The sequence below is a fragment of the Mchenga conophoros genome, linkage group LG4, assembly GCF_057382185.1.
Source record: "Mchenga conophoros isolate Kocher_MC1m ecotype Shallow Benthic linkage group LG4, M_conophoros_male_GT1.1, whole genome shotgun sequence".
Taxonomy (NCBI): domain Eukaryota; kingdom Metazoa; phylum Chordata; class Actinopteri; order Cichliformes; family Cichlidae; genus Mchenga; species Mchenga conophoros.
This window is the reverse complement of record NC_140529.1, coordinates 11,437,943-11,465,578: the sequence shown is the minus strand read 5'-3', so window position 1 is coordinate 11,465,578 and position 27,636 is coordinate 11,437,943. Positions and strand designations below refer to the sequence as shown.

The following is a 27,636-nucleotide window of genomic DNA, read 5'->3' as shown; positions in this document are numbered from 1 at the left end:
CAGGGCTCGCAAAATTTCAAAATCCCTGGTAGCCCTTCAGGCAGGGACTCTTCAGTTTTTGGTAGCCCAAAATAAATGTAAGTAGCCCGAATAAAAAAGAGAGCAATTTTTTGATTGATGTTTTGTTTCCTGTTTTGTTTCCTTTACAATATTATACATTAAAGTATAATATTGTAAAGGAAACAAAACATTAATCAAAAAATTGTTGAAAAACAAATTACAACATTGTATAAAAATTACAATCATCAACTCAAATACTTGGTTTTAATTGAACAGAAATTTCTATGAACTTGTAAGAACTGTGTAGGACATGAATCAGTCTGTGTCAGATCCTGAATTTGAAATTTCCACTGAAGTCATGGGTAAGAGACAAGTGGAACCAAGATCGAGGGCATTTGCTTTTTGAAGTTTGCAAAGACTGCTAAATTTTGCCAGTGGTAGTTCACTCTTTGCAACATAGTAGCTGTTCTAAACAGATTTTCAGGTTTATTTTTAGTATGTTATTTGCAATTGGTGTTTGTTCTGGGAAAGATATTGCAGACTGAGCAATAATGCATTTCTTGCATTTCTCATGGGTTCTAATGGGGCCTTTCTTAAAATGACTGGTCCCAGTAACAAAGGCGCTTGTCGACTCAGAAATCGAGAGAAAACCAACAACACACCCGGCAGAACATTATGTTATTTACACGGGTGCACATAAGTGGTCCGCATGTGCGCATTCGCTGTCAAAATAAAAGACACGCACCAGATAAGAAGTTGCAACGCGCGTTTGCGTCCATATAAAAAGCACTGTTTTTGTCCGCTAGAGTGGGATTTTCACGGCACATTCCGCACCACATCTCTGTGCGTTCATCATTTGTTTGAAGCCAGCTCACCTCCTGCAACCACTTTACCGAGAATATGCGCTTCTTTTGTGGTTCGGACTCCTTCTGACATTTGTTTGGAGGTGGAGGAACACCAAAGTAATTGCTTAAAGGAGCTTCTTCGACATCTTTAAGAGTTCTAAACAGATGTCTGTCCTCCTCCAGAAAATCTTATTTATGCAAACACGCGTTGCAACTTCATATCTTGTGCACGTTTTTTTTTGTTTGTTTTTTTGACAGCGAATGCGCACCTGCGGACCACTTATGTGCAGCCCTGGTTATATAGCTCGTCATATTGCAGCCACAGAAATTCTTTTGTCCATGAAACCATAAAGCTGCAGTTTCTTTTTGCCTTATAGTCTGATTTGTCATAACTTTTCCGTTTTGTGGTAAGCTTTTCTTTGGCTGTCACTTCTTCACCCTGACCTGTCTTATTTGGCTCAGCAGAACTAAAATATATATCCTGCTGCTTTTACACACACACACACACACACATATAACAGTCAGCGATTCTCTGTGTGATCAACCTCTCATATGTTTAAGCTTGCTGCGGGAGATTTCACTTGTCATGTTTGCATAGTAAGCTAACGATTGATAAGACGATGTCAGAGGAATTGGTGCGCAAATTATCATCACTCACCAATCAGTGCTGTCGCTCTCTATACACAGTTCACGCGATTGCAAAGTGAAAGCAAAAAACAAGCGCAAATTCTAGCTCGATTTCAATATGTCACATATTGACAGTGGCTCACCGATGCCAATGACATAATTACCCAGCTACATTTCCAAAAGAATGCAAAAGCATTGACATATATTTTTCCTTCCTACAATAGCCTGACGGGCAGGGCAGAGATAGATTTTGGTAGCCCGACTGGAAAGATCGCTAGCCCCAGGACGTTGGGCTAGCGATTTTGCGAGCCCTGTATCTGATTGAGGAATCACTCATCTTTGGAAAAGAGAGTTTATTACAGAGAAATGGCTCTTTCCAAAATAAAAGCTATACTATACGCTTCTTCTGGGCTATATTCTGAGCAGCATATTGTAGCGGGTCAGGGCTGTTCGGGGTTCTGTTTGTACAGTTATGTTTTGTTTATGTTGCCATAGTGACGGGTGACGCCCTCTCGCTGCGACGGTGTGTCCTTCCGGGGTCAGAGGGCGCCCTGTGTGTTGTTGTTGTTGCTGCTGTGCGGTTGCCGCGCTGAGCAGTTAGCTAGCGGCAGTGTTCTTCTGCAGATGTCAACGGCTGTGCTCCCTGGCTAGCTCATGGGAAGCAAGACCAAACGATACCTCCGTCTCCTCCTTGTCTGAGCTCGCCACATTGGTGTCAGAAGTGGGATGATGGTGGCACCCCATGCTCTGACCCGAGTGACTTTCCCGCAAATTCAAACGCGATTTCAATATGTCACATATTGACAGTGGCTCACCGATGCCAATGACATAATTACCCAGCTACATTTCCGAAAGAATGCAAAAGCATTGACATATATTTTTCCTTCCTACAATAGCCCGACGGGCAGGGCAGAGATAGATTTTGGTAGCCCGACTGGAAAAATCGCTAGCCCCGGGACGTCGGGCTAGCGATTTTGCAAGCCCTGTGTTACAGGCATGGCCCTTTAAGGATGAAGCCTGATGGGAAATGTATTCGGGATGTGTGTAGCGGGACTGCCTGGTGTGTGTGTGAAGAGAGAGAGCGGAGAAGGGGAAAATGTAACGGTTAGCTACAGAAGAGACGAAAAGAAAATAAATAAAAGGAATATAATAACTCCCTCGACAGCCAGAGTTGTGTCGGCGATGCTTGCTGTGAGTAAACTGTTTCAGCCCACTGTACGCGGTGTTCGTGCCTTAGAGAAGAAATAAAGTTCGGTGAAGCAGTTTCCTACGCCTCCTTCGATCTTTTTGCTAGCGGAGTTGACCTGTATAGTAAGCTGTTGCCGGCTACGAGTCAGTTACGGAACCTTCAAGTAACTGCCAGAGGTTTCCTTACTACAGTTCGGGGCCGCGGATCTGGCGCGGTAACACCTGTATCTGATTGAGGAATCACTCATCTTTGGAAAAGAGAGTTTATTACAGAGAAATGGCTCTTTCCAAAATAAAAGCTATACTATACGCTTCTTCTGGGCTCTCAGCAGCATATTGTAGCGGGTCAGGGCTGTTCGGGGTTCTGTTTGTACAGTTATGTTTTGTTTATGTTGCCATAGTGACGGGTGACGCCCTCTCGCTGCGACGGTGTGTCCTTCCGGGGTCAGAGGGTGCACTGTGTGGTGTTGTTGTTGTTGTTGTTGTTGTTGTTGTTGTTGCTGCTGTGCGGTTGCCGCGCTGAGCAGTTAGCTAGCGGCAGTGTTCTTCTGCAGATGTCAATAAACGGCTGTGCTCCCTGGCTAGCTCACGGGACGCAAGACCAAACGATACCTCCGTCTCCTCGTTGTCTGAGCTAGCCACAATATTAAACATATCAGGTCCCCATAAGGAGAATCATCTGCTAACGGCTGTCTAAATGACTCGGGTAAAGTTTGTAGCATGCATGCTTGTTGTTTTTGTCTGCTTCCACTTGTCTTTGCACTAGGATGATGTCGGCGTAAATGTGCAGTCATATTCGTTGTGTTCCCACTAGTGCTGTCAGCGTTAATCTCGTTGAAATGACGTTAACGCCACAACACGGCAAATCTCCATTAACGAGCTACCCCTGCGTGGGGCTAGACGGCCAACACGTTAACGAGCTAACTGCGCTAACACACTAGTTCCCACCCATGTAATTGAGCATTGCGTGGCACATCCAACATACTGTTTTACTTTAGTCCATGACGCACTTACCTTCAGGGTCATACCTCACATGAAAACCAAAATAATTCCAAACGCCAGATCTGGGGCCCGTTCTTCGTACCTCGCTAAGTAAGTTAGTTGGATTTGATTGTTGACGATTTCGCCTGATCTTGGATCGTTCGGTTCCCCGAAGCTCATCCGGGACTTGCTGTCATAGCAACAGAGCCGTAAGCGTAAACCTGCTCGGGAGCAGGTTTACTTTATGTAAACAGGATTAGATCGCGGCCACGCAGGTATGTCCGCTTCATTTATACGAAAGCAACAGCGATATTCCACCACTGTTTCACCATAAATAAATATTATCAATGTAACTAAAGATAATGCAGCACTTGATCCATTTATTGATTTCACACAGATACATACAGGTCATTTCCTAAAAAAGGGAAATGTACTATTAACATTCTATTACATGTATGTGATTATTACAGATGTAATTCATATTTCAGAGAAGCAATTGCAAATTACTTCGTGTAATCAAGATGAGAGACCACGACTATAAAAGCGAAGGTGGATTTGGGAAGCCTGTCGCAGTCATATCCTGTCCGTTTACGCGAGCAATCCATTGCGGAAGGTGCAAGATTGATAAGGAGAGTCCTCAGAATTCAGCGTATATTGCGGGATAGACAGGATCCTTTAGCTCAGCACGACAGTGTGCTCATTGAGAGATATCGATTTTCCCGTGAGGGTATTATTTACTTAACCAACTTGTTGACGAGGGGGTGCAGGACCACCACCTGTCTTTTTTTTGCTCTGCCCTTTTCTTGGTTGCTGTTATAAACAAACAGATTATTCCAGGGTCTCTTTCCAAGAGACTAAAAGCAATATAAGTGATAAATATTACCAGTCTGTAGAATATTCTTATATTTCACTTTTACTTGTTCCCATGTTCTAGTGGGTCCTGTTGTGGCTCTAATGTGTAAGGGGATATAATATAACATAATATAATATAATGTAATATAATATTGGATAATATAGTGTAATATAATAAATCTACCCTACCGCCTACTGGTGTTGGCCAGAGGGGCCGATGGCGCGATATGGCAGCCTGGCTTCTGTCAGTCTGCCCCAGGGCAGCTGTGGCTACAACCGTAGCTGCTTCCACCAGTGTGTGAATGTGAGAGTGACTGAATAGTGGCATTGTAAAGCGCTTTGGGTGCCTTGAAAAGCGCTATATAAATCCACTCCATTATTATTGTTATTATTAAATTACTTACGAGTTTAATTTGTCAGCAACTTTCTGCCAGCCCTCTCTCCTTGTTTTTGCAGCCTTTGCAGTGTTCCCTTGTGTTCTGATTAAACTCTGAAATTCCTGAAATCCCTCACTCACGAGTTCTTGCTCTGCTGCCGAAAAATACTGAGCCGAGCGCGCTCCGTCGACATTTTCGCCGACCAATCAGAGGGTTGCCGATCAATGTTTCTACTATCGATGCGTAGCCCCTTTTATGACACCCAGTGATGTCACATTACTGCGTCCAGCTGTACTAATCGTCAACAGCAGGTGTGTTCGGAGAACCGGATTAGCGAGCTCACGGTTAGCGCGATGGTTTGGTCTTGGATGTGTCATTTGATGTTGGATGTAGTGAGTGACGTACGAAGAACGGGCCCCTGAATGAGGGTGGGGGAGGTTCAATTTGCCATGTTGCAAGGAGAGCTTAACTTCTGTCTCGCTAGCTTGCCCTGCGCTCTTCCTTCTGACGATGCTGTCTGTGTTGAGCGCTCAGTGGATCTGCGCTCGACAGTGCAGCCTAGGCGGAGTAGTCAAACACAGATTCACTGAGCGCTCAACACAGACAGCATCGTCAGAAGGAAAGTTGATAAAATAAATTACAAATTTTGTATTGTTCGATACATATGCGTACCAAACCGAAAGCACTGTATCGAACGGTTCAATATCGATACGAGTATCGTTGCACCCCTACTGTACACACTGCTGTATCCACCGGATTCCAGCCAAAGTGGATTCTGGAGTCTTCCACGCTCCCGTTAGTGATCATCTATCTGGATGGATGAGAACAACCTTCTGAACAATCTAGCAGGAGATGGCCCATATCTATGGGACTGATTTGTGCTAATAACGCCCATTGTATGGACTGATAACAGCCGAAGCGGGTGAATAAAGTCACCCAGTAGCTAGCTGTGCCATTACCCAGCATACATCACTCCCTCCGTAAATGCAATAAACGATACAAAAGTAATAGCCTATAATTAATTCCTCTGCTGTATCTGCTGTTTCTCAGGTAGTTGTTTACATAATATAATTTATTGTGTTCTGTATACGTCACTACAATGTGATTTGGAAAATGTCTAAATATACCGACAACAGGCACTTCCGCGGCAATCTCTTCAATCGGAGGACCCTTCACGTCAATTCCCGACGCGAGGGGGGTACCCTGCGCGTCCATAAGTGAAGCAGAGGGAGCCTGACCATGCGTCACACGTTTGACGAGTTGGGAGTGAGAACGTGTTGCGAAAACACATATGTAGTTTTTCATTTAAGTTATTATATTATACAGTGTTGGTGATATCCAGGCAACAAAACACAGAAACTATGGGCTAAAAATCAAGTTCTAATTTCATCTGTGTGATGCATCAGTAACCTCAATTTAATAATTAGAGTCTATTAGTCTAATTAAAAGGAGTGTTCTTTAATAGCAATAAAAGTTAGAACAGATAATCCTCACCTGCAGTCACCAGAAAATGGACCTCATGGTTGTATATATAAATGTGTGTGTGTGTGTGTGTGTGTGTGTGTGTGTGTGTGTGTGTGTGTGTGTGTGTGTGTGTGTGTGTGTGTGTGTGTGTGTTCTCTTTTAAGTGATTTTATATATGAAGAAGCACCCCTGTGGTCACAGGTTGTCAGAAGATCTGGAGGCCATAGAGTCAAGTGGGGATTCATCCCATCATCAAGTGCTATTATTTTAATCATAGCTGCATGGGTTTAATTTCAAAAATATGACTAAAGGAGAAATTCATAGGAAAGACTGTGGCTGGGCTTAGTGCAGTGCGATAGCAAATTTTGAAGTGTGATTTTACAGGTTTTAATCTTTTGGTGTTGTGACTTGTATAACCAATAACAACACCAAAAAAATCAAAATGATCTCAATCAGACCTGATTGCTTTTATTTTCATAGTGGTGTCATTTTGTTCACCTTGCATAGCATTTGGCTAAACAGAGTGAAGAGGAGAGTGACGACCTCTAATATAAAGAAACCAGGATGGTCACACTGGAGGAGACCAAGTAAAGAGAAGAAAATGATCAGATTTTTTTCAGACTCATAGTAGTAAATGAAGCCCAGAAGAGAACAGCACAGACAAAACAATATACTACAAAAACATTGCAAAAAAGGAATTCACAAGATAGATATAGAGATATGTTGGACTCTTATCATTTAAGTCCAATGTACAACTAGCTAAAATTCTGTGAGATGGAAGTTTACTAATAGCATGTTAGATGGTAAATGGACTGGTTCACATATAGCACTTTTCTACTCTATTTGAGCACTCATAGCACTTTACACAACTTTCCTCATTCACATTCACACACATTCATACTCCGGTGGCTGCATCAGAGAGCAACTTTTTTGGCACGCATGCTGGAGCAGACTGGGATCACACCAAGCTTCTGATTCATAGGTGACCTGCTCTACACCCGAGCTACAGCTACCCCAAATTTAAAAAAAGTTAAAGTTGAAGCTTGATTACGAATGGAGCTGATGACAAGTGAGCAGCAGTTCATAGAGAGAAAGAACTCTACAGATGCAATATTTGCTTTGAGTGTTGAAGAAGTGTAGAGAAGGTCAGGAGTAGTTGCACTGTGTCCTTGTAGATCTAGAGAAAGCAGATGGTCAGGTACCAAGAGAGAAACTGTGTGCATACAGAAGTCAGGAGTAACTGAGAAATATTTGAAGATGTGAGGCCAGTGTAGGTCACTTTTGAGGACAACAACACAGTGGTAAGGTGTGACGGATGGGTTCAAGGTGAGTGTGATATTACATCAGGTACCTTATTTATTCAGTTTTATTTCAGATAGTTTCCAGAGTGTGTTTTCTTGTTTAGAACTTTTTGCTTACTTGAAAACTGAGTTAATAGTTTGTCTGTCCTTTTGGACTTTCAAAGTCTGTATTCCAGACAAAGTTAAAATAAGATTTTTGAGCTTTGCAGATAGGCTCCTTCTTTTCAGTGCTAAAATTATGGATGTGTAGCTTTAGTGTGCAGAAGAAAACTTAAAACTAAAAAAAATGTAAGTGCCCTAACTATGAGAAGGGACATAGATATGGCCCATGTGGGGAGAATACACGTTTTAACTGTGGTGGGCAGCACAGCATTATAATATTAACAACAACTCTACATCATGTAGAGAAAAGTCCATAAATGGATAACATTATTTTTTCACTACATATTTAATCAACTGTACATATTAAATTAAACACAAAAAAGAAAAAAGAACTGTGTAAAGGTAACAGAGAAGTTGTTTGTTTTTTTTTTGTTGCATGGATATATATAGATATAAAATATGATGTTGATAAAGGATGGGGGAAATTCAAGAGGACCAGTAGAGAGGATCATCTGATAATGTTACAGTGGAGTGCTTGAAGTTTATAATGGCAAAAACTGAGTAATGGACACTAATTAATGGAAATTTAAAAAAAAAATCCTTAATGATGGAAGTAACACACGAGTAGGGATGGGCAAAGCGAGGCTTTTCTATGCAGCTGTGCAGGACTTGGATTGAGGTTTTGAAACAGTCTGACACCCTCATCCATAGCGACACCTAGTGGCTTTTTAAAAAAAAAATTTATCTATCGCCACATCTTGGTAACCGTGTTTGGTGAAATAAGGACAAGCTATGCATAGTTCTCAATAAGGCCACTTATTAGACCAGTCTATCAATAGTTATTAAGTGATTAGTGATTAATCATTGTTTTGGGGGAAATCTCCATAAAAACAAGTAAAGAAAAACACCAAGATTGTTCAATATCAGACTCCTTAAACCTGGATGACTGAGAGCTTACACAGATATATGAGAAAGATAGCAGAGGATCAAGAGCCTACTTAAATTGAAGTTAAATTTGTTCTTTTTTTTAACTTGCTGTAGTACAAAAGAACATTAACAAAATTCTAAGACAGACAAATTTGATTGAGAGCATAGGAGGGGTTTCCTTAGTGTGTCTGTCTGTGTGTGTTATTTTTGTTTCTTGAGAAATTCTATTCCACTCCATTCCACATGGCGGCGCTAGTGTCATTTTTGGGTGGTTTTCTGGTCACTCACCAGTGTTCGAGTAACGCGGAGAAGAAGAACAAAAGAAAATACAACGAGGAAGAAGTGCGTGTGGCTGTAGTCTGCGTTAAGAAAAGATTGTTAAGCGGATCTGGTAATAATAATTTGCTTGTAAAACTTTTTTAGTCCCAACTGGCCTTTTTGTTTCTTTTTATCTGTTGCCCTCTTTTCAATCGTTTGGTTTGGCAGTGTGTTTTCGAAGTTTGAAATAACAGCTAATGTTAGCATAACAGCTAATGTTAGATATCTCTGCTTATATCATCAGCTGTAACAAAATAGTTTCCCAAATATGAGACAAATTATGAATTTTGTCATTTAAATTAGAAAAAACCCGAAGGACAATGACTCGCCATGGAAAGAACTGCACAGCTGGAGCTGTCTACACATACCACGAGAAGAAGAAGGATACAGGTGAGACATCCTCAGTGCTGCGAGTTCTTGTCTTTGTTCTCTCAGATTAGTCCGGTCAGAAAGAGGACATGATTTTCTGTATAATCTCTAGTCATGTCATTATGTAACTCTGATCCTGCTCAGCGGCCTCTGGTTACGGGACGCAAAGTGTTCGACTTGGCAGAGATGCAGTCAAAGACTTTGACTGCTGCTGCCTGTCCCTGCAGCCCTGTCGGGATCCTGTTGTCACGTATGTTTTTTACTCCAACACACAAACACCTGCACACAGGGGATCAGTTCATCACTAACTGAATAATTACAGTAGAATTTTGAATAGAGTGGTATTCCTTTATCCTTTATATATAAAAATGTGGAAGGAATTTTCATTTTATATAAACTCTCAACAGCCTTAATAAATGAATACATTCATGAATTTATTTATAATGAACCTTAGATCATACTACGCAGTTTCTTTAATGAATTCAGTTCTTTTTCGTCACGTGGTTCTGTAGTCTTTAGGTGTTTGGTTTTTATAGACCTCTAGCATCTGACAGAGAGGAGCAGAGTGATCAGGTGGTTTCTTGGTGGAGACGAATTCTAAATTATATTTATGGATAGCTACAGGCAAGAGGCTGTGTCAGTGACATAGTACAGGATGTGTATAATGTTCTGAACTGATTTAACAACAACACTCTGCACGGCTTTTTTTATTAGCTACAGAGCAAATTGTGAACTACTTGCAATAGAACAGGAGGAGCTGCTGTGACAGGTCTGTAGGGGGAGCCGTCATTCTTTAATACAACTGTGTTTGCAATCCTGTGGAGCTCCAGAGTTGATATTAACATATTCAACTTTTAAATGATTTCATTCATCATGGGGGGGGGGGGGGGGTGTCTCTCCGAGCCAGCCTGGCCTTACGTGGAAAAGTAATTTCCCCTCCTAGTGACACCAGGCCTGATTACTGCCAGACCTTTTAAAACAGGAAGTCAGTTAAAATGAACTTAAATAAATAGAACAAAGTGAATTTGGCTAAAAGTTCTCAAAAAGCAACACAGTAGTGGCAGGTTTAAAACATGTCAACAATGTCAAAAACTAGTAACAAAAGCATTTGAAATGGTGGGTTTGTGCACCAGATCTGCGTAGTATTTTTGTGAATAAGGCTTTACTGCAAGTGACCTATTCTTATAATAGGACAAATGAATCCAAACCATCGTCAGCAGAATGACTCCACAGCACAAAAAAACAACCAGATTCTTTCACTGTAGACATCAGACTGTAAGATTTTTCCTTTGTAATTTAAACGAAATTAGTCCGTCTAATCCAGGGAGCCTTGGTATCAACCAGTTACCACAGTTAGCCAGGTCAAACAGATCTGGCATCATGCTTGTTTGGCAGTCGTGCAGTCTTGCAAGTGATCAGCAAACACACACCAACTCCATCTTATTACCGGTCAGGAGACTTCACCTAGTGGTCAAGTTCTGTGCCACAGCATTCTACAGTTTCTGACAAATAGACCTGAGCTCCCAAGCTTTATATATTTTTAATTAGTTATTAATCATATTTAATTGAACTATGAGTAATTATAATAAGCTCTAATAAACACACACACATTAAAGCATACGATCTAATGTTAGCATATGTGTAACACTGTCATGTTTCTGTTTGTGTGACCAGTCCAGATGGATACCTCTATGAAAAACAGGCCATTCTTGAATATATTCTTCACCAAAAGACACAGATTGCCAAAAAGATGAAAGTAAGTAACTCACTTAACTGTTCTTAATTCCTCACAGGTGCTTGGACAGTCACGTCCACAGCTAAACACCATGGGGTTGTTTTATGAATCAAGGCTTAATCATCGGGGTAACTAACACTGAAGAAGAAAGCCATGCAGACCGAGCTGTGTGCTATTTGTCACTGGAATCTACATGTATTCATTTGGTGATGTAGAAAATGTTTGATATTTTTGATTAGACAGAATTAACAGAGCTTGTTTGATATTTAATACCAAAAATACTGAGTAGAAAGTTGAATTTGACTTTGGCAATAAGGTGATTTCCACATCAGACCAGAAGACAATGAGTAAATTTTAAAGTTTAAAGTTTCAGAGCTCTAATGTTCAGCTGTACATGTTACACAGCATATAGCATAAAAAAACTCTATTTAAAATATTAACTGTTGATGCATTTTGTGCAGGACAAAAGTTAAATGACTTTTTATACAAGTGCACACAGACCCTGAAAGAGCGCACTTAAAAAAGAAGGTTGATGAGCGCCATTGCGACTGGGTTTTTTAGGCTTTGCTAAGCCAGCTAATCCAAACAGAGCTTGGATATGTTGAACTTGCTTCATAGTCACTCCTGTAAACAATGAAACAAACAACATAAAATCTACACTGCAGCCGACACATATGAAAGAGCTTTCTCTAAGAAATAATGGCCTCTTGTCTAGAACTGTGAGTGCTTGGCTTTATTTTCTTCCTTGATTTCTTCAGGCGTACGAGAAACAGAAGCAGGCGCAGAGGAGCAGCAACCAACTTGAGTCCAAGTCAGAAGAGCGAGAGAGAGTGGAGAGGTTTAAAACAAAGGAGAACAGCATTGTATCTAAACCCATCAACCCCTTCACATCTGGTGCGTGCATGACTGTCAAAATATACCTTACGATGTTGGCCACAAGAGGGAACCAAAGCTCAAACTCTACCCCACAGACTCTGCGCTATGGCTGCTGCTGTCGTCACTTGTGTTGTTTTAATGCACCCAAACTCTTTTTAAGACATTTTTTATAATGAATACAATTCTGTCAAAACTGCTTTTTTCTTTTTTTCAGGTAAGAACATTGGAAGTGAGAAGGACGGGACACAGAGCAGCCCTGGAGAATTATCCAGTGCTGCCACAGCTGCAAGTTCCAGCCAGAGCCTGCCCAGTTTTTGGATTCCCTCACTGACACCAGAGGCCAAGCCCACTGCTCTCAAGAAACCAGTGAGTGACTGATGATGTTTCTCATGCCGAGGAAGGAGTTGAGCTACACTGGGTTTTTTTGTTGTTTTTTTTTAAACAGACCGGTGAAAGAGAAACAGGAACACCTCTTTGTTAACTACCCGCCATGAAATTACTTAAAAATGCTGGTGTAATAGACCTTGGAGCACAAGTGGGCCAGATTTGTGTGTGTTTGCCAGGTTTACCTGTTTACTTTATTAGTCAGTGTTTTAGTGTATGAATGTTTACTCTGCGTTCCTCTTTTTGATGTTGACCCTCTTTCAGAGGCCAATGTCAGGTTGACCTGACATCATGATCATGTGGAAACATCTTAGGGTGTCACAGAGTTCCTACAGCTTAGTGACTACGCTTACTCAAATATATTTACTGCTAAATTTGAGTATTTATGGGAAGTAGTTATTAAAAATGTAATGGCATAATTTTGTAATGGCTGCACTTTTCTGTCCATCTCTAACATCTGTCAGAGCAAGACTGTGTTATGTCCAATGTCTGGAAAACCCATTAAGATGAATGAGCTTATCACAGTGCGTTTCACCCCCTTGGACCCAAGTCTGGATCGAGTTGCCCTGCTCACCCGCCAGGTCAGTTTACTCAGCACACAGAAATAGATTGTCAGGCTTAGAGCATCAGAAATTTTATCTCATATATGCAAGCCCTCAGACTTGGTAGCTGTTAGCATGTTTTTCTAAAACATTACATTACACGCTTCTTTGTAGCTGTGAATACAAGTTATTTAAATTGAAGAATAAACAAAGCAGGTGTAGTCAGAATTTGAATTAGAAGATTCACACAGGAAGATGTTAGCTTTCTCTATGGCAGCTCCTTTTAACAGCTGTGTGTGTTATTGGTTAAGTCAAGTTGTTTTGTGTCTTAGATGAAAATTCTGTGAGTAATCAGTCTGGTAACTTCACTTTGTCTTGAGGCTGTATAATTTTGTCATTTCTTTCCAGGACAGGTACATATGTACAGTGACCAAAGACGTCTTGGGCAACAGTGTTCCCTGTGCTGTTCTTCGACCATCGTGAGTGCCACCTGTATTTGTTTATGAACAAATTTAGAAGTCCCTCTGACCATGCGTACCAACAAATGACAGCCTGGCTGTCTTGAGAATTAGAGCACAAGTCTTTAAAATTACTTTTACTACTACAAATTAATACCAGTAAGCCCAGTCCCACCTGTCCTCAGCAACCTCCGTCCCTCGTCTATAAGGGTTTTTCATAAATCTGCTTGTCTGGGGGATCATTGAACACTTTGGTTTTAACACTCAGCTCTCTCTTGACCATGACAGACCGTGCGTTTGTACTTCTTTCTCCTTAAACCTCGGGTTCCTGTTATTCCATTTTCTACAGTCAGGCTTCTCTCCTACAACATTGTCAACGTGTTTCTTTATATCGAGAAATGTGGGCAGGGCAGTGTGCAAATTGTGTGGAGTTTTCACATGGCTGCTGGTTACGAACGATTCCGAGTTACAACAGAATCAGCTGCTACGCGTCTTTCATAAATCAGACAGAAATTTTGAACACAAATGTATGTTTTGCACAGGATAAAATCATTTCCACCCTAATGTTAGTAAATGGGGTCCAATGTTCTCTGGAGTGTGAGGGGATATGTAACATTAGGGCTGTTCGATATAACCATATATATCGGATGACGATATAAAAACATCTATCGTTTCATTTTACACTATCGTTTGTTTCGTGGTGTCGCAAAATAAACTCTTTTCATCGTTTTGATGGTCACTGTAGTGGCTATATTCATTTCTTAAAGTTCTCTCTTTCTCTTATAATATAACCACGCTAAGGACGGACAAGCACCTGTTTTTATGTGTTGTCGTTAGCAACAACGACGGTAAAACCATTACGTGTCCGCTTGTTTATTTTCCACATAAACCTTTCAGAATAAAGCTCAAGATCCTGTTGAGACTTTTCAAAATAAATTGAATCACGTGAAAGAGTATGCAGAGTATTTACAGATGAGAAGCAAAAAAGAGCCGTCAGGTGCTAAAAAATAAACCTTAGACTCAAACGTTAGAACAGGCTTTTCCCCGCAGCACGCCGCGTAATAAATACTAAGTGTAATAAGCGGCCGTTACAACTTATGTCTAAAAATGTATAGTTTCATGCATCGGTTAAAACACTCGACTCCAGCTACACGACACCCAGCTGGAAACACTTCACGCAAGTCGAGCTGCCCGAGATTCGCAGAACTTTCAGAAAATGTAAAATGTTTGTGATTTATATCGTTATCGGGATGATAGATGTCTTATATCGGGATATGAGATTTTGGTCATATCGCACAGCCCTATGTGACATGTGTCCTGTGTTCAGGGGCGCTGTGGTGACGCAGGAGTGTGTGGAGAAGTTGATCAGAAAGGACATGACTGATCCTCTGACGGGAGACAAACTTTCTGAAAAAGACATTATTCCACTGCAGAGGGTATGTGAAAAATAATTCTAACAGTTTTTTTTTTAAAAAGGATTTCAAATGTTTATTTTTGAACACTCATCCCAATGTTATGAATTCTGTTGCTGTCACTCAGAAATCAGAGGTGTCATGCTGCAACCTGGCAGACACAGAAAACGTGGTTCGCTGTTTGAAAGCTGATTTTTGAGGAGCAGAGACTTTTTCTCTCTTTAACTGTACTGTGGTCCTTTGTGTTTTGAAAGGGTGGAACCGGCTTTGCAGGTTCTGGGATTGACCTCACGGCCAAAGAGGCTCGTCCAGTGATGCAAGCGTGAGGCGACCGAAGACTCCACAGTGGTGCTCATTCTGTAACTTTCTAACTTACTTTATAATGTCTTATGACTTTTTGCTTGACAGTATTTCCTCCTGAATGTATTTTTATTTTGCTGGAAAATGCTTCCGCTGACTGTACAACACAGATTTGCTGAAACTGCCATCCAAATGTTTCTTACAGATTAATGTCAACAATTTCCTTTAAATAAATCAGCATTTAAGGCTTAAATCCATACTATTATTATTTGGTTTGATTTATTTTGTGCTCAGGAGGCACCGCAGGTTGTGAACTAATCAGAAGGTTAGTGGTCCACACACTTTAGTGTCTTTGATCTCCAAATTGCTCCTGATGCTTAGCCGAGTGTAAGGATGTGCATAAATATGCTGTATGAAAGTGTGTGTGTTGTAGGAAAAGTGCTTTGAGTAGTCAGAGCAGAAATGTACAAGTACCAGTGTATTTACATTTTTTCAGCTTTTATGGACTACAGGTAAGTTTAGTTATAAATAAAGCAATGTCTCAATGTTTTTATTGTGTTCATATCATAGATGAAATTTACAATCCAATGCATTGTCTGACAAACTTGAGTGGGTGCTCTAAACATGCATGAAGTCCTGTTCTAAGCAGATCTGTTGTTGTTTAAATTTGAGCTGCTTCACTGTTCATGATGGAGATCTTCACATCGGGCCTCATTCACTTAGATATGCACAGTAATTTTCTTACTTTGAAACATGCTTTCTTGACATTTTTGTCACTGTGTGTATGTTAGTGAATCAGTCAACTGGGCTGTGTCCAAACCTGCAGTCTCCATAGTACCACAGTACCACACCCCCACTTCCCACGCTTTCCTCGGGTGAAGTGGAGAAAGCAGTAAGAGAGTATGCCCTGCTAAGGCTAAAAAGTAGATGAAACTCTGTAGAAACTCAAACAGTAGTTTCTTGTAACACTCCCTGTAGCTCAGAAAATGTATACAAAATTTAAAGAATTGAATTATGAATAAAAATGTATTACTAATAAACATGTACCCCAGTTTAAAGATGAGTCAGTTTTGTAAGATAAGTGTGGCCTTAAGTGTTTTAAATTTGTATAGGATGAATCAATTCAGATAAGAAAATATTCACAAGTCATAGATTTTTGTGTAAAACATTTGTATATGGGACCAAACTGAAGTCACAGTTCATCACGGCCATCCACCCTCATCCCTCCATAGTCGGTCATTGTACTGGTCTTGATGAAGTCCATCTTGTCAAGTATCTCAGGTAGACTCAGACGGCCATCCTGATGAGCAAAGTAGAGGGATGCTTGACGCAATTTGAATTGAACTGAATACTTTATATTCTTATGGAGTCTAACAGTAAAATCTTTGCTTTAGAACAAATTATGTTTGTAGGCTAATCATTTTTACAATGTGTACTGACCAAGCGCTTCATTAGATATGATTGTTTGAACATTGTTATAATTATGTTACAGTACAGAGAGATACATTAGCATTTCCAGATATCCGCGGAGGCTCAGTTTGAAACTTCACTGTGCAGCGCTCTGTTCCTGTGTTTTGTTTTTTTCAGTATTAAGGCAAAGGATGCGAATTCATGTTGCAAATCAACACACATTAAAAACTAATGCAAAACAAGCATCACCTCATCTGTTCCCAAATAATACATTTTAGTTTTAGCAAAGCATATCCTGCACGTTATTCCAAAAGGCTTCCTTTCAGTGTTTTTGTTTGGACTTGATTTTTCTTTTCACTGCTGTGTAGAATTGGTCGGGACATTATGAAATCTCAAAGATCTATTTAAAATTCACAAAATTGCTGAAATTGAGAAAAGCAAAATGATACGTTTGAAACTATATGCATGAGAAAAAAACTGTATACAATCTGAGAATATAGCACAACTACTCGATTGTCCAAGTGTATATGTATATTGCTGTCACATGACATACATTCAACAGCCACTTTATTTGGTAATGCCTGTTCAACTGTTTGTTAAAGCAAATAACCAGTTGGCCAATCTCATGTCAGCAACACAAAGCATTTAGGCAGGTGGACATGGCCAAGTCAGCCTAAGAATCACAATGGGGTAGAATATGATTTATGTGATTTTGAATGTGGCGATTGTTGATGCCAGACAGGGTGCTCTCCCAACTCTCAGGTTTATGAAGAATGGTCTAAAAAAGAGGAAATATCCAGCGAACGTCAGTTCTCACCGCTCACTCAACTGCACCTTAAAGCAGATCAACCAGCTAAGAACAGGAAACTGAGGCTACAAATGGACCTGGATAAATGCTGTACTCCAATATACTCCAGTCCTCAGATCTCACTTAGAGCAGAACACCTTTGGTATTTGGTAGAAGGGGAAATTTGGATGTACAGCTGACAAATCTGCGCCAGCTGTGTGATGCTGTGAAGTCGATCTGGAGCAAAATCTCAATCTTCATGACGTGCAAATATGACACAAGATTTAGAGTATGTATGCATTCTATTTCTTTCAACTAAATCTCTTTTGAGAACATGTTTATATTTGCTTTTAACTGACAGGCAATTTCACTGTTACTACTGACAGTGAATCGGTCTTGCTCTTTCATAGATAGTTGGGGGTGGGGGGGTTATTACTGTACATCAATACAGTAGCAAATAGTCTTTAGTAGGGAAGTATGTGTAGAAACAATAAGAAAGAGCAATACTGGTTTTTGTGCCAAAGTATTTAACCCTTGGTGGAGCTAGTTGCCATGCTTCCTCACTTCACTGTATTGTCTTTTGCAAAGAAATACATTAAACACTTTGACACTTTTTTCTAAGCTGCTTATTACTGAATGGCATTTATTGAAATAAGCCAGTGCACTTTAATGTTCATGACATAGTCATCTGCCGTGTTGAAGACTACTTAGCTTAAACTGTACACTACAGAAAACAGTTTGATACCATAATACTGTAAAATTATAAGTCATAATTTCAGCATGTCCCTCTCCAGAGGCATGCATCTGTTTGTAATGGATGTGAACGATGGAAATAATCTTTTATTAAAATTTACTAATGCAAATGATGGTCTGCTACCCAGATAATTCAGATCTTCTCATTCTGATTATTGTAGGCTCTACCTTACAATATAAAGCACCTTGAGGCGACTTTTGCTGTAAATAAGATTGAACTGAATCTCTGTCTGAAATGGTGGGTGATAGACAAAAATGATAACACTAATGATAAACACACATTTTGTTACTGGTTTGTCCCCTACACTTAATGCACACTGTCTGTCCTCTATAAATTACCTTTTTTTTTCCCCGCAGTGACTTTGGAGAGGATACGTATTTGATCATCAGTCTGCCTAAATGCGTGTCCCCTCCCCAAGGTTTAAGCTAAGTAGTCTGAGTAGTCATCCTGTTGGGCAGGCGACATGGACACCCAAGCTTGTGAATGCGATAACTCAAGAACAAGGAAACACAAGCGTTTCAAATTGATACCAGAGGTGCATCTAATACAAACACTGGACGGGTTGAATCCCAGTGATCTTGATCTCAAAGTATCTTCTGAATGCAAATAATCAAGAACAAGCTGCTGTATTATTTCAAAATTGATGTCATATATCTGCCAAAAGCCGCTAATATTTTATTTATTCATGTGCATTTGTTTTTATTTAGTTATCGTCTTGTTTCATCAGGAAAAAAAGGTCTTCGAAGGTCCATGATAAAATGCCCAATGAAATTAACATTGCACCAGAGCGATTGAGAACTGTAAGAGAAAAAGAATGTTGTACTCAAATGTACATTGATTATTGTGTAATTATGTCTTCCAGCAAACTGATGCTTTCCTAGAAATTCATAATTAATCCATTAAAAATAAATTAGAGCGATTTGTGGAAGCCACCATGTTTTAGTTCTCATCCATTCCTAAGTTTTGACCTTGTAGTGTGTACAAACGTGCTGACTGGCTGCGATTGAGAAAAAGGAAAGTGGCCGGCCACAGCCATTATGGTGTACAGTCTAAATGTTATTTTTGGCTAATTGGCTAAAACATATTTGTCCTGCAGCAGCCACCGTAGCTAGGATTATACACAAATAATTCAGTTGACTACAATCTGCAACTTACTGTCATCTAGCAGTAATATGTTTTTTGTATACTTTATAAATCCCCTGTAGGGAAATTACTCTCTGCATTTAACCCATTCACTCAGTGAAGCAGTAGGCAGCCACCAATCCAGCCCCCGGGGAGCAGTGTGTAGGGACGGTACCTTGCTCAGGGGTACTTCAGGGTAGCCATTCGGTGGATTTGAACCCCCAAACATGGGGCGAACACTCTACCTTTACACACTGCAACTCTAAACTTAATCACGAAAAAGGCAGAAACCAGCAACATCTCTTACACAATTCGAGAACAACTCTGACAATTATATTTGTAATAATTTAAATCATAATGTGACTAAAGAATAATAAGTACAATTGTAGAAAAAGAAGACTTTAATCTCTCCCACACCCTCCCATCCACACACTCAGACAAACATTTGATAGCAAATTTTGACATGCTGCTTGTTATAAGAACATTATTGATTACACAACTAAAACAGCATAATCCAGACCCAAGTCCCACGCCTACTCTGATATCCCCATAGCTACATTTTCATCAAAGTTCATCGTGCTTCTTCGTTAAGTCTTCACCATAATTGGTAGCCTGACTGCCCACAAACATGTTCCAGTTGGCTAGAATCTCCTTCTTGGTTATTCTCTCATCCTGTTGTTTGGTCACCAGATTCCATCCATTGGTTTCATTGATTTAGTAGTTTGAGTGAGAGAAGGAAAAGAAGGAGTAATGAAGAAAGCAAGAGACAGAAAGAAGCTTGTTAATAATTAATCCAAAATTAACACAATTATTTCAAAGACAAGTGATTTTAAGTTAGCGCTGTGTTGACCAAACTCTCCAAAATGCTGGAACTCTTATACTTATTACAGTACTGTACAAAGGTCTTGAGCCACCGCTCATTCTTTATATTTTGCTGGAAAAAGTAAAGGGAAACAGGTGCAGCAATTTATTTAAAAATTCAAAATACATGGAAATGATCAAAAAGAATTAAACCAACTTCAAAGTGCTTGAATTGCACAAACGTTCACCAGTAATGATTGTAATATGTACTGTTAGAAAGAGGGGGTTTGAGGGTATCACATGGTTGTCAGTAGGTAGCATAGGAGTAACAATGACTCCAGACATGCCTGCAAAAGTATGACACGAGTAAGACTATCATATGGTCTTCCCAAGGGGACACTAATGGGGACGCACTGAGTACTTGTGAACATTGTAACTTTTGCATTGTATTATTGTAGGGTCTTTACTGTTTAAAATAAATTCCAACTCTTGTTGTCATTTGGTGCCTTATAAATAAAACTGATTTGTATCTAAAACATCATGTGTAACTATGAATTTTAAAATTTAGTTCAAGCTTCTAAATCCATTACTTTGGTCTATAGCTTTTCGATACACCCTGTACAAGGGTTAGGGGTTAGGGGAGCATACAAAATCACTCTGTACAGCATATACAGGTAAAAACAGACTGTACAGTTCTAGTCTGCAAGTCATTTATTCTTCAAAAGAAACTTAACACTCTCAAGCAAGTTTTCTTGTCATTTCTTTAAGCAGCGATTCTCCAGGCTTCCTGAAGGAGATTCCAAACTTCTTCTTTTGATGTTGTGTTCTCTATCAAGACAATCCTACACTGCTTCTTTAATGTTAATGTCTGGGCTCTGGGGAGGCCAGTCCACTGCTACTGATAGGCCTCCATTGTGTGTTTTTTTTCTATTCAGGTATGCAGTGTGTTTGTGATCGCTGTCATGCTGGAAAATGAAGCTGTTGCCATCACACTTTCCAAAATGCATGGCAGATCAAAACTTGACTGTTCATTATTTCACCAAGTTTGACAAGATTGTTAACACCACTGGCTCATATTCATTCTGAAACCATAACAGACTATCAGCTGTGTTTTACAGATGGCTATTCACTGTTTTACCTCTCTCTTGATCTCCTCCACACATACTGACAACACCTTGAATCAATCATTTCAAATTTGGGTTCATCATTCAGACCTGTTGTTGGCTCTCTTCCGCAGTATGTCTTTTATCCTGTCTTCTTTCTCTCTCCCCAACCGGTCGCAGCAGATGGCCCCGCCCCTCACTGAGCCTGGTTCTGCCGGAGGTTTCTATCTGTTAAAAGGGAGTTTTTCCTTCCCACTGTCGCCAAAGTGCTTGCTCATAGGGGGTTGGTTGTTGATTATATAGTGACTTGAGGCGACTGTTGTTGTGATTTGGCTCTGTATAAATAAATTGAATTGCCACTAGCTTTTAATTATACTACTTTGGTTTCCCCTGTTTCTCTTCCTTAAGGACAGCTTTTGACAATCACCTTTCCACTTTTTCAATCATTTTAAACCCAGTCTTTGTACCTGATCATTTTCAAAGACAAACTTTGAAAGACCTTCAGGAAGCCTGAAGAAGTATTGTTCAACACCACCTTTAACATGTACAAGAAAGTCTTGGAAACAAAATACACGGATATAAGAAGGGGCTCAAGAATTTTGCACAATGCTATTGTTTACATGGAAGTATGTTTGGCAGCTGCCACTATTTTTCATGACGGACCAAATAAAGTGCTGTATTTTCGTCGGCTACACCTACATTGTTGGAAAAATGAACTGGTAAATAAACGTAATTGCTCTGGTTTTTAATGTCAAAATAAAGCCAGAAAAAAAGCTACCAGAATTAAAAGAATTTAGAATTTAAACAACGATTAGTCTACCTTGTCAGTGTCTGTCTCGTGGATCAAATGTTTGGCTTCATTGTCAGCATGGTCAACCTCTCCAGGCAAAACCCACTGTCCTACTTCGTCAGCATCCAGGTACCCATCCTAAACACAGAGAGAACATTTAAAAGTAACCGTAACAGTCTAAAACCTCCTAAGTGGCACTGAGAATCTGCTACCAGGAGTAGCAGCTTCTTAAAGTTGGACCAACCCAAAAACCTTGGAAAATGCTAGTGGTTATAGCAATGTAGCCATTGCCTGTTCCATTTTATCTATATAGTACCAATTCACATCAACAATTATCTCAATGTAAGCAATGTGACCATTTTTTTTGAGGCTGAAACGAATCCTTTTACTTTTATGGGTTTATGTCAAATTGGTACCATAACTGTGTTTATAGGTATTATTTTTCTTAATGAAAAAAATCTGTTTCATTTTGAAGAACTAAGGATCTTTTACCTTATTGGTATCCCTGATCTCCGAGAAATGTTTCTTCTCTGTCTGGACCCAGTCAGGCTCACTTTCCCCATCCTCGGCTGTGTACATATCACCTGTGAAACAAGAATAATACACACATTTAGGACTGACAGCCTCCAGTGCAGAGAGTAGCTGCTCAAATGGTCAAGTAAGTAACCTACCGATGTATTCTTTCAAGTTGATCTTCCCGTCCCCATTCTTATCAATGTCCTCCACAGTTTCCTGCATAAGAATATCATTCAGTTTTCACAATTAAAAATCCAGTGATAGACACAATTTGCCCCATTTACATTTACATCCCGGTAATCAGTAGTAGGCTTTACCTGAATTACCAAATCTTTCATGTAATCAAACTCCTCAGGGTGAAGGAAGGCAGTGAACTCCTCATGTGTGGCAATGCCGTCACTGTCTCGGTCAGCCGTCTTAAAGCGCCTTTCATCTCTTTTGAGCATGGACTTATAAGTCTCCTTGTCATCAATATCATCAAACTCCTCTCCTAAGAAAAGAAAAGATTCATTTTCAGCACATCATTGTCTTTTGGATGTGGACAATCCACTGGCACTTGGTTGACGAGAAACAGAAAAGTAGTAAAGCACACAAAACTCAAACTATGGGACAGAAAAGGCCAAATTTAATGACAAGCAGTAGTGGTGTATAAACACAAAGGAAGTGAAAAGGGGTGACATGTTTCCCAGCATATTTCTAAATACTTAGAGCTAGTTGTATAGTAGAGAGGTCTCATAGCTGAAGGCTCTGCCTCTACTTTAAGAAACTTTAGGAAACACAAGTAAATCTTCACTTTGAGAGAAAACAATCAGTGATCGAGTGATTGGGCTTTGGATGGAACTTGCGTTGGAATAATCCTAACTCTAGAAATTTGAATCATTTGCATTTCCACTTGCTAAATAACACTGCGCCCTTCATCCACTGTGCCGTTTACAGAAATCAATGTTAGTCTCTACTGTAATTAAAACATTTATTTTCCACTATTATGGTGATACTAAAAGCAAAAAGCGGAACAGGCAGAAAAGGAGATTATGGAAATTTGATCAAATAGGGAAAAAAGGAAAAGAATAAAAATCGAACTATTAAGGTTTCACACACACCCAGATAGTAGCCATAGGTGGTGTTTTTATACTCCTCCCAGCTTATCTTGTCATCTTGGTTCTTGTCGTAGTCCTTCCAGTGTTTGTTAACATTTTCCTCGATGTACCTCCTCTGTCGGTGTTTGATCCAATAATGCAGCTCTCCGTGGCTGACGTAGCCATCCTTGTCAGTGTCGATACGGTCCACTATCTTCCTGTGAAGGGAGATGGAGAAGTTTCAAGTCATGATTATGTCTAGTGTCCAGACTATTGTATCAAATGCTAATTTTTATATCCAACTGTCCTATTTGGGCTCTAGTCAATGTGGAGTATGTGAAATTCTAGTCTGAACTGGGTAATGAGTCTTACTAAGTGCTGAAATGCTTTAGACCACAGGCTACATTCACCAATACAGTATGTTACACCCATGACAAAATTCAAATAACACTGGATTATAAACACTGACGTCTTTCGACTGTGAGAGGAAGCTGGAGTACCCATGGAGGCATAAAGAAAACATGCAAGCTTCATGCTTCTTTATTAGATTCAACCAAATTATTGTAGCCACTTTGTCATGGACTGTAACATATTAGATATTAGATACAGTATTAGAGATTCTGTAACTGTTTTTTGAAATGGGAATTACATTTTGACTAGAGGCACATTCTTTAATCGTCTCAGGGTACTTTCATCGAATGGTAAAAATTCTGAAATGGAGCATACTTAGACAGAACAGCTATAAGTTTGTCATTCATTCATTATTACACAGAATCGAAAGCTCCAGTTAGATTAACACATTAGTATCAGCCTAGTTTTATGCCTTAGAGCCTAGCTACAATTTACATTGAATATAAATTTAAAGTCAATAAATTATGAAAAATTAGGTTTAAATATCTGGTGAAAAATCATCCATTTGTTCATGACAGTGCAGATTTCTGACATTTTGTGTATATTTAGGTGAATGTGAGTGTAAAACTTAAGTTAGACTTGTATCCACCTCATATTGTGTATCTTTCTGAATTTTATACGTACGTATTTTTATTTATACAGTAAATAAAGTCAAAATTATATTTTTTCATGTAACTGAAATGTTTCATTATTTGGTTTAAAACCATTAAGAAAGTTACAGACTAAGTAAGTATACACGTTTTATACAAAACATGTGCATACTTACTGCATTTGATGTATTTTACCATGTAATATATGTAATACATATTAGGGAATTTAACACATGCATATGTGTGAAGAAATGGCTTTTATTTTTCGCCACACCATGGAAATCAGAATAAGATTTCTCTAGAGCCGCCCCTGAGGCAGAACTGGATAGTTTAGAAAATCTGTGATAGTATGTCCAACTTACGCTAATCTATCTTTGCTCTCCTCAGGAGTCAGCTGGTCAAAGGTCTTGGCCTCTTCTTTACCCAGGAAGGCCTCATGGTCATACTGGAAACTGTGAGCATCATCATGGGCGTGGTCACTCAGATCAGGCTGGTGATGGATGCGCTTCTCCTGAGCAGGCACAGCAAAGGCAACAGCGGCCAGGAAGTAGAGCGATGCTAATGAATTCAGCAGCATCATAACTGACTTCAGGGGGTGAAGAGAAGACAAAAAGTCAAATTCACATGGAGAGCACAGACCATATGAGAGAACACAGCACAAAGTATAACACACAATACACTATTACAAAACACACGTACACTACTCAAGGAATAAAACACAATAGCTGAAAGTTGCAATATATATATATATATATATATATATATATATATGTATGTATATGATATTTATAAATGCACAGGGATATAAATGAATAGGAGACAACGAAGAACCAACAACATTTGAAGACTGTACTTCATTCAACAAAATAAGTACAACTCATTTTACTGACATACAATTTGAGTTCTTCAGTCTTTTCCCAGCATTTTTTCTGAGCTGGTCATTCTTGTTTATTTCTTTGCTTTAAAAGTCGTCTGCAAGCTCAATAGTTCAGGAGCAACAATGCATTATTGACACTGATGAAAAAAGAAAAATCTGGTATCCGCAGCGTCAAATCACAGTAAACGATTCATGTCATCATGAGGTAAAAGCATCCATAATCACTTTCTCGCTCTCTTAACATTGAAATTCATTTTTAAAGTTCTGATAGAATAAATACACAAAAGCTCTGTCATACACCACACATCACTTTTTACATGCAAGAAAAAGATGAACTCACCAGCTTTGTTGCGCCACTTTTTACAATATACAGGTAGAGGGTCACTCCAGAAACAGTCCGCGTTGGCAAACGCTAACTTTAAATAACAATGGCAATTGGGCGGGTTTAGATACACAGCTATCCAATCATCAGTGCCTTAAAGAAAACTCTAACCAATAATAAGTATGGAGGCGGGGCGGGAGGGAAACGTTTCAAGGCAAGTTCTTATTGGCTTCTTACCGCCACGTTGTCATGCAAACGGTCCACGTAATAACCATCATTCGCTCCCGTCGAGGAATCGAGGCGAGGGATCGTCATGTGGTTCACATACGCCCTATTTCCCGGAAGTGGTTAGGGAGACATATGACAGTACGCGTAGTGCGCGCGTGCACGAAAAAAACAAAAACAAACAAACAAAAAAGAAAACGATCATGTTAGACAAACTTAGGCTGCTACAGGTGAAACTCGAAAAAATTACAATACCATGCAAAAATCATTGATTTCAGTAATTCAACTTAAGAGGTGAAACTAATATATCATATAGATGCATTACATGCATAGCGAGATATTTCAAGTCTTTATTTGTTATAATTTTGAGGGTTATGATTTACAGCTTATGAAAACCCCAAATTCAAAAGGTCAGAAAATGTGAATATTGTGTAAAGGTTCAATATTTTAGGCTCAAAGTGTCACTCTCTAATCAGCTAATTAATCTAATAACCTGCAAATGGTGCAAATGATTCACGAGCCTTTAAATGGTCTCTCAGTCTGGTCCAGTAGGAGTCACAATCATGGGGAAGGCTGCTGACATGACAGTTGTACCAGAAAACCATCACTGACAGCCTCCATAAGGAGGAAACCTCAAACGGTAATTGCAAAAGAAGTTGGACATCAGTGCATCAAGAGCAGCCACACACAGACAGATCCTGGACATGGGCTTCAAATGTCATATTCCTCTTGTCAAGCAACTCCTGAACAGCAAACAATGTCAGAAACGTCTTAAAGAAAAAAGAACTGGTCTGTTGCTCAGTCCTCTTTTCTGATGAGAGCAAATTTTGCACCTGATTTGGAAACCAAGATTCCAGAGTCTGGAGAAAGAATGGAAAGGTCCAAGATGCTTGAAGTCCAGCGTGAAGTTTCCACAGTCTGTGCTGATTTGGGAAGTCATGTCATCTGCTGGTGCTGATCCAATTCAATTCAATTGAGTTTTATTTATATAGCGCCAAATCACAACAGTCGCCTCAAGGCGCTTTATATTGTAAGAAAGACCCTACAATAATACATACAGAGAAAAACCCAACAATCATATGACCCTCTATGAGCAAGCACTTTGTGGACAGTGGGAAGGAAAAACTCCATCTGCTGCGACCGGTTGGGGTGACAGGATAGAAGACATGCTACGGAAGAGAGCCAGAAATTAATAACAAGTATGATTCAATGCAGAGAGGTCTATTAACACATAGTGAGTGATAGTGTGCTTTTAAGTCCAGAGTAAACGCAGCCATCTACCCGGACATTTTGGAGCACTTCATGCTTCCTTCTGCAGACGAGCTTTATGGAGATGCTGACTTCATTTCCCAGCAAGACTTGGCACCTGCCCACACTACCAGAAGTACCAAAACCTGGTTCAATGACCATGGGATTACGATGCTTATTGGCCAGCAAACTCGTCTAATCTGAACCCCACAGAGAATTTATGGCGCATTGCCAAGAGAACGATGAGAGACATGAGACCGAACAATGCAGAAGAGCTGAAGGCTGCTCACATAACACGTCAGCAGTGCCACGGGCTGAGAGTGTCCACGCCACGCCGCACTGAGGCAGTAATTCATGCAAAAGGGACCCAAACATATGCATGATTATACTTTTCAGAGGTCCGACATTTCTGTATTTAAAATTCTTGTTTTATTGATTTCATGTAATTTTCTGAGCTTTTGAATTTGGGGATTTCATAAGCTGTAAGCCATAACCATCAAGACTATAACAATTATAATACTTTCACCTTTTAAGTCGAATTACTGA

The 27,636-nt window shown here is 39.7% G+C and overlaps 2 protein-coding genes across 3 annotated transcripts; one reads left to right on the top strand and one right to left on the bottom strand.

The window, feature by feature from the left end:
* The first annotated feature begins 8,943 nt into the window (after positions 1-8,943).
* Positions 8,944-15,315, top strand: nosip (nitric oxide synthase interacting protein). The gene is made up of 10 exons (XM_085270297.1): positions 8,944-9,055; positions 9,286-9,372; positions 9,496-9,601; positions 11,026-11,107; positions 11,845-11,980; positions 12,177-12,328; positions 12,811-12,927; positions 13,297-13,367; positions 14,674-14,782; positions 15,013-15,315. Exons 2-10 carry the CDS (start codon positions 9,303-9,305, stop codon positions 15,082-15,084), a joined length of 915 nt encoding a protein of 304 aa, XP_085126423.1. The 5' UTR covers positions 8,944-9,055; positions 9,286-9,302; the 3' UTR covers positions 15,085-15,315.
* A 794-nt stretch (positions 15,316-16,109) lies between these two features.
* Positions 16,110-25,727, bottom strand: rcn3 (reticulocalbin 3, EF-hand calcium binding domain). Of its 2 annotated transcripts, none has more exons than XM_085270296.1 (8): positions 25,636-25,727; positions 24,781-25,004; positions 23,442-23,635; positions 22,659-22,831; positions 22,497-22,557; positions 22,318-22,409; positions 21,856-21,963; positions 16,110-16,358 (listed from the first exon to the last, which is right to left on the bottom strand). In XM_085270296.1, exons 2-8 carry the CDS (start codon positions 24,996-24,998, stop codon positions 16,251-16,253), a joined length of 954 nt encoding a protein of 317 aa, XP_085126422.1. In that variant the 5' UTR covers positions 24,999-25,004; positions 25,636-25,727; the 3' UTR covers positions 16,110-16,250. The 2 variants fall into 2 exon arrangements, with proteins under 2 accessions (XP_085126422.1, XP_085126421.1); XM_085270295.1 differs by lacking the exon at positions 16,110-16,358 and adding an exon at positions 19,515-19,803 and having other exon boundaries at positions 25,637-25,692.
* Positions 25,728-27,636: the final 1,909 nt, after the last annotated feature.